This window comes from Morone saxatilis, unplaced genomic scaffold, assembly GCF_004916995.1.
Source record: "Morone saxatilis isolate NCDOM2014 unplaced genomic scaffold, NCSU_SB_2.0 Contig8, whole genome shotgun sequence".
Taxonomy (NCBI): Eukaryota; Metazoa; Chordata; class Actinopteri; family Moronidae; genus Morone; species Morone saxatilis.
This window is the reverse complement of record NW_023340257.1, coordinates 24949608-24956605: the sequence shown is the minus strand read 5'-3', so window position 1 is coordinate 24956605 and position 6998 is coordinate 24949608. Positions and strand designations below refer to the sequence as shown.

The window sequence follows — 6998 nt, the reverse complement described above, 5'->3', positions numbered from 1 at the left end:
GTAAGACAGGGTTGGTCGTACTCATCTCCTAAAAGATACCTGGTGTTTAAACTGAGACGGATCTATGATGATTAATAAATGATACTATGTGAATTTAAGATCGACACCAACATCACTACGCCATTTTAATATTGGTTAATACTTTGTTGTTTTGTGTTACATAAAACATGGTCAAGTCTGGGAGTTAAATCGACTTCATGTGATTATGATGCTCATTTATTATAAAATATAGGGTTTTAACAGATGTTGCACATTGAAGAAACTAAAATTAAAGCTGATATAAATTGGAAGTGGAGAGAGAACATTAAAAAAAGATAATACTTTTTTGAAACAGTCAGAAAATGAATTAAGAATCAAAAGCAGACTGCCACGGTCAGCTTTTAAAAAACCTCTTGCTTTATGTTTTACATTTCAGTGAGATCTTTGGGGACTGTTTTGTGTGCCCTAAAGCAGCGGACCAACATGGCGTTTCAGGTAGTTTGTCTGTTTGAAAAAACAAACACATGAGTCTGTAAACACCACCACACAAACACACACGACACACACACACAAACACACACACACCAAAACACACACAGCCACCACACACCACACACAACAAAACACACTGCACACTAGTACCTCTCCATACCGAGACTTTGTAAGCGAAGATTAAGACGATTATTGCTCCCAAGTTCCGATGCACAGAGGAAAATAAGTCATTCCATCAGGCTCCTCCAAGAAATATTGTGTGCTTGTGTTGTTGTGTCGTTGGTTGCGTGCGTGGCGTGCGTGCGCAATGAGTTGTTGTGTGTGTGTGTGAGAGTTTGAGAACTAAACAACCCCACTGGTAACCACAGTAACTGTTTTATGGCCTATTTTTAATGTCAGAAGTCAAAATGGAAGATTAAACGCACATTAACATCCCTTCCTTCCTGTTCTTTATGCATCAAAGACGATGAACTTTTAATTTTTTCCACTTCAGGCAATCAAAAACATGCACGCGAAAGCAGAATATTTGTACTTTTATGTTTATCTATCTCTTCATATTACTCCAAGTTACCTGTAAAGTCACGTAGATGTTGAACTTGGATGATCAGTGACGGCCTGAAAGGGGATTTCTGATGTTATTGTGTGTTTGTGAGTGTGTTTGCTCACTAAATGGCTCTCTGTTGCTCGGCCTGTGTAGCTTGCCCCCTGTGTTACTATGTGTGTACAGATCCCACCCGACTTGAACCGTCTGCATTAGTGTGTAAGGAGGCTATTAATGTACGCTGCTTGTTGAGAATCAATTAAGCATAACCAGAGGCTCTGCGTATCCAATAAAGTGCTCTTCATTCATGGACATATTTTCTCTGGAGAAAGGCCGACAGAGAGTCAGGGATGAGGAAGAATAATGGTACAAATTAAATGAGTGAAAACGGGGAAATACATACTTTTTTTTCCTTGTTAGTATCTTATTTTTCTGAATTTATTTTGCTTTTTCTGCTGCAGACTCGGACAGAGAGGAGCGCCAAGAGGCCTGCAGCTGGCAGGGACCTCTGCCTGACCTGCTGCCCCAGAACGAGCACCCATCCTGGGCTTCCCCGCAGCACAGAGCCCCCAGGGAGGAGGCAGTACAGCGGCTGGAGGTCAGCAGAGTGGCAGACCAGCTGAGGACCATTGGAGATGAATTTAACGCCACAGTTCTCCGCAGAGCGGTAAGCGGAGGGACGGGGCTGCAATTTAAAGTGTGTCCACTTGTCAGGCTTAATTGAATCAGTCTGAAATGTTTAGGTGTTGAACTAGAGAGGAGTTAACCTTAAATGAGACCCCTTCTGCAGATATCTAAATTAATTAAATAAAGTAAACCAGACTCCTTCAGAGCGGAGTCGACTATGTTTAGCTCTGTTTTTTCCGCTATGTGTGAGGCTAAATTTGTTTCCATTCACAAAAAAAACCTGTCACAACAATAGCTGTTGTGTTGTCTCTGCTTCCTCGCGTACAAACAAGCACGTGTGTAAAATTAGATTTAAAAGACATCAGTGGAACAAAAGGACACTTTTCAATGCTACCATTTAAAAAAAAAGTTGTGAATAAGATGTTGACTGTCATACATCCCATCGATAAGCTAATAAAAAACAGACAAACAACCTGTGGGTAAAACATAATAATAAGTAATAGAATAAATAGAAACTTCTGAGCGTACAGGTGGTTATTAAGTCGCTTTAGGTGTTTTCTCTCTCTCGAGTTGAGCGTGTGTGTGTACAGTGTTTTCTGTGTCCTTGAATACGGTCACATTGATTCTTATCAGTCCGGTGTCTTCTTGCATGGATGAGCATGTGAGTTTGCATGCATGTGTAATTACACGCGTGTGTGTGTGTGTGAAGACAGATCAATATGTGTGTGTGTGTGTGTGTGAATGAATCAATGTCGTGTGTGAGCCAGATTCTCTCTTCCTTCCTTTATCCCCTTCATCCCCCTCATGTCACTTTCTTTTTATGGTTTCTCTTTTGTTATTGTTGATCTTTATACACACTAAAGAGTTCCTCCTTTCTCTCTCTGCCCCTTTATTCTTTTTCACTCTCAAAAACTGGAAAAACACTTTATTACTCGCAGTCTCTATTCCTTCCTTTCCATTTCACGCTCGTTTGATCTCCCTCTGTCTTTTACAGTTTCCTTCCTCCTCACTCTTGCTACACTCTTATTAGTACAATAGTTTTTTTAGACATTATAATATAAAAACTGTTGTTTCTACCTTAAAAACAATTAAAAAAGACTCTTAAACACACATTAAAACAACCCCTGATGTGATCCAGTTGGTTTTAAAACACACAGATTAGATGACAGCATTTTCCTCCACTGCTGTCTTTATTGTTATTTCTTTATCTCGCTCGCCCCTCCCTCCCTCTGTGCACTAGATCGCGTGAGGAGTTGGCAGCAGCTCCCCCCTCCCTTCCTCCTCCTCCCCCATCATACACAGACACACCACTTCTCTCTCTCTCTCTCCCTCGCCATCCCGCCTTATGCACATAAACAAAGATGACGTCACCTTCTCTTGGCTCTGACTCAGACGTGGATTGCACACACACACTTTGGGTGTAACATCTCCGTTTGCAGACGTGTGTAGCAGGTTGCTGCCCTGATTGAACTTCTGGTCGGTCGGTCGGTCGGCTGCGTGCACGAGAAAAACAGATACTTTATTCTGGAGGGGAAATTGGGGAAATGATGTGTGTATAACCCAGACGAGCTAAAAGCCCAGTCAGACACTTTTTCTAAACGCGCAGTTTGAAACAAAAGGAAGGAGGGATGGAGATTGTAAAGGAAGGAGATAGAGAGGGAGGGAGGGGGAAGGGTTAACCGCAGGCACGTGAGGTTCGGGCAGTTCAGAGAAGCATCCTGAACAGACACACACTTGTTTATCCTCTTGTTCGAGCTGTACAGAGTGCAGACATGTAGTCTCTCTTTCTCTCTGCGACATCCTTTTCCCGTTCGCCTCCACCCCCAAATATGACATCATGTATTTTTAAGCTTTTGCCCGTCGAGCCCTCTCTCTTTACAAGCTGTCGGATATCAAAGATTTTTATTATTTTTATTCAGTTTTCATTATTTGAAACTGTCAAGTCAAACTCCAAGTTCCAACATCTTTGTGGATATCTAAGTGTGTTTCAGTACCTTTCAACTATTTATATTTAACTGTCTTTCCCAGCTGCTGCTACACAGGGACAAAAAGCATTAACTAGCATGAAGTTGCAGTTGTGAAATTAATTCAGTTTGAGCTGTTTGTAGGGCAATTTGTCAATAAATGCGCATTTTTTAGCATCTTTGCTCTCCTGAAAAGGTCAGACACACAAATAATCCAATGTGTCTTTATTCTTTTTAGACTGACGTCTCTCTCTTTCTTTCCCTCGCAGCATGCTGCCCCCCACTGGCAGGACTTGAGAGACGCCTGCCGAGGACTCCTCAACTTCATCACCCAGACCCTCAGCACTCTCTACAGGCTCACGTAGAGCGCCGTCTCACCTGCGGCCACCGTGGCGACTTCTCATTCAGGACTCGGCCACGGACCATCGGGACCGTGGCCGGTGAACACTGTCGTCCGTTTTGAAAGCTGGAGGATTAACGCGGCCTGAAATCAAAACGTTTTCTTGAACAAAGAGTTTGGGAGGATGGATCAGCAGCTGGAGGTGTCGGTGCCACCTGTGGGCTGGATCAGGGTGCTGGTGCTGTGGAAACTGGGCCCTGCCTGTCTGTCTGCCTGACGGTCCGTCTGTCGGTCAGTCTGCTGGTTCAGACTGCAGCTGACGGACTGACGGTCACTTTCCTACCTGTATATTCTGTATAATCCCCTCGCTTTTCTCTGTCTTTGTCAGGGGGGGCTAGCTCTTTATGTAGCAGGCATGACTCAAGTGTCAAGTGTGTGTAAGTCAGTGTGTGTGTGTGTGTTGTGTGTGTCCGCACACGGCAGATCTGGGTCAAATGGGATAGGTTTGCACATAATGTGATGTTGGGCTTTCCGTACCACAGATGATATGAGACGTGTTTTTCTTCTCTTCCCTTTGATTACATACAATTTTCATCATCATATCTTCTCCTTTCTGACACCATCTGAGTTGAGTTAAAAATAATTATATATGATAACAGACACGATTTGACCCTCGTCTGATGTGTGCGTGTTATTGTTGCGTTTTTATTTTGCCCCCCCACTTAGAAACTGTGAAACTGGACGCTGTGTTTGCATCGCAGGGAAAAGTCGGGTGTTACTCCACTATGGAGCAAAGCACTGAGTGAACCTCTCTCCCAATCTGAAACTGCTTCATCATACAAACGTGCCTTTCTTGCTCAGCGCTCTGTTGACGCCTAATCTTTAACATCAGGACAATCAGCCACACGCACACATTCAAACAAATACACACACACTCTTTTGTCACTAAACTCAAGTCACATTCAAAGGATCCAGCTTCAGCGTGGCTTAAGGTCATTTAAGGACAGAAATAGTTTAATCCCCACCAAACATACACACATTTTGCCGCTGTGCGTCCCCTCCGCAGCGCTCATGCAGCCAGTGTTGGGAGCTGGCGGGGTCTCACGCCCGTGTCGACAGTGTTTATAGTTACTTGATCGTTTGTAAATATTCTTTTGGGAGATGAATTTAACTAATATGAGAATTTGATGGACTTTAAAAGTACTTATCAAAGCGAGAGTTCACTGTGTTTGGGAGATGTGTTTTGTATTTCTGAGCGAAGTTTTGAATTTAAATCCAGTGGATTTGAGTTAAAGAAAAATATATGATTTGGATCTTTTGACTGAAAAGTATTTGATGCTGTTTGTAAAATGAACCCCTTCGATTATTTTCATTGTAGTTTGGGAGAAAATGTTGATTTGCTCATATTAAGAGCATAATTTATTTTGAAATGTAGCCTTTCTGTAGCTTGTTTTTTTTTTTTTACATATTGTATTATTTATTTGTTTTCTTACATTCTTTGATCAAAACAATGAATTAAGTTGTATTTTAGTTGTAACTGTAACAGAGATTGAGTAAGAAGGGAGATAAAGCTGAAAGTGGATACATCTCTTGTCCGTTGCTCACGTTAAAAAACTTATTTTAAACGGTACATTTTAGGGCAATTGTTTTATTATAAACAACTTAACTGATATTCCAAATTTGAAACCAGACTGATGCGTCTTTTGTTAGCTTTGTGTTTGTCCCATGAAGCACAAATGGTAACGGAGATGTGAGTATATTACTGAATGCCACTCCAGAAACTGAAAGAGATGTATTAGCTGTCAGTGTGTATATTAGATGAAGTACCAAAAATCTCCCTTTATACTCTAAATATAATATTAAAGCACAAAAAAAAGACAAAATCAGGCATCTCAGACTGTTACCAGTACTCAAAGTTTTTGTTAAACAGCTCAAACTGACTGAACTGAAAACCCCCTTTGAACTGAAAACAAACAATGGAAATGTATGAAACGGTGTAGCTCTGTGATTTTGGACAGCGCTAGTGCTACATGTGGTGCTGCACATACTAAAAATATCCATTTATGTACTGTCACCTACTTTGAATTATTAGTAATTTCAACTTTTATTTGAGGATTTCTCTGAAATATTGACCTGTCACACTTAAAATGCCTCATAAATTCAACAGGGAAGTGATTGGTTGTGGCGGTTTTTCTTTTGCCATACATATTATACCACTCTCACTTGGCCTTAGCTGTTTTGTAACTTTTTTTTTTAGCACAAGGCCTTGTTTTTAACATTTTTGACAGCCTTGATGTATAAAGTCCTAATGATACCACAGCCTGCAGACGTTCTGCGTGGCGCTCTGAGCACGTGCAGTTGCTCACTTCCTGGTCATTTTTTCTTGTGAGAGTGCACTTCCCCGGTTCAGGGCTCGCCTCCCTCAATACAATGACGTTTCAGTTTCAGTGTCATCACATGCAGTGTGTATTTGCTGTTTTTCAACTTTTTTCTATTGTAAACTTTCTACATGAATTTTGTACTTTTTTCTTTTTTATACAATAAAAATAAGGAGAACTATATTTACTTGTTGGGTTGTTTCATTTCTAACAATGTATCTAGAGATCCCACATTATATATATATATACTTGTAACAGAGCATTCACAGTGTGGTACTAACATATTATAATAGATCTTAATGCTTCCTCCACCATTATAAGTTCCAGCTGTGCCAAAAGGCTGCAGGTGCATGACGCAACATGTGTGTGTTTAGGAATATATATTAGGTGAGTAAGTCCTCTCCGAGACAAAAATCCAGTTTGGTATCTCATTCCACCTCCGAGGTACTGTTATTTATTTAGCTCATGTGGCAACCCGGGTCTAAGGTTGGGTCTGTTCTGCCACCAGAATGTGGCGCGGCAGATGTTTACAGATGTTGGTGGCTCTGGGGGCGGGGCAGCAGCCCTCAGGCCATGTGTGACAGCGGACGGACACACACCGCTGTGGTCTCCATCACATCTGGAGAGCACCACGGATTAGCAGACTCAAGGTCAAGACCCTCGCTGCTCTCTCTCTC

At 41.7% G+C, this 6998-nt stretch overlaps 1 protein-coding gene across 1 annotated transcript in view; it reads left to right on the top strand.

Annotated features, from left to right (window-relative positions):
• Nucleotides 1-6498, top strand: part of bbc3 (BCL2 binding component 3) — a 10381-nt gene extending 3883 nt beyond the window's left edge. The window contains exons 3-4 of the mRNA XM_035680779.1: nt 1474-1679; nt 3873-6498. Coding sequence (XP_035536672.1) covers nt 1474-1679; nt 3873-3968 — 302 coding nt within the window. The 3' untranslated portion in view covers nt 3969-6498. The remainder of the gene's footprint in view (nt 1-1473; nt 1680-3872) is intronic.
• Nucleotides 6499-6998: the final 500 nt, after the last annotated feature.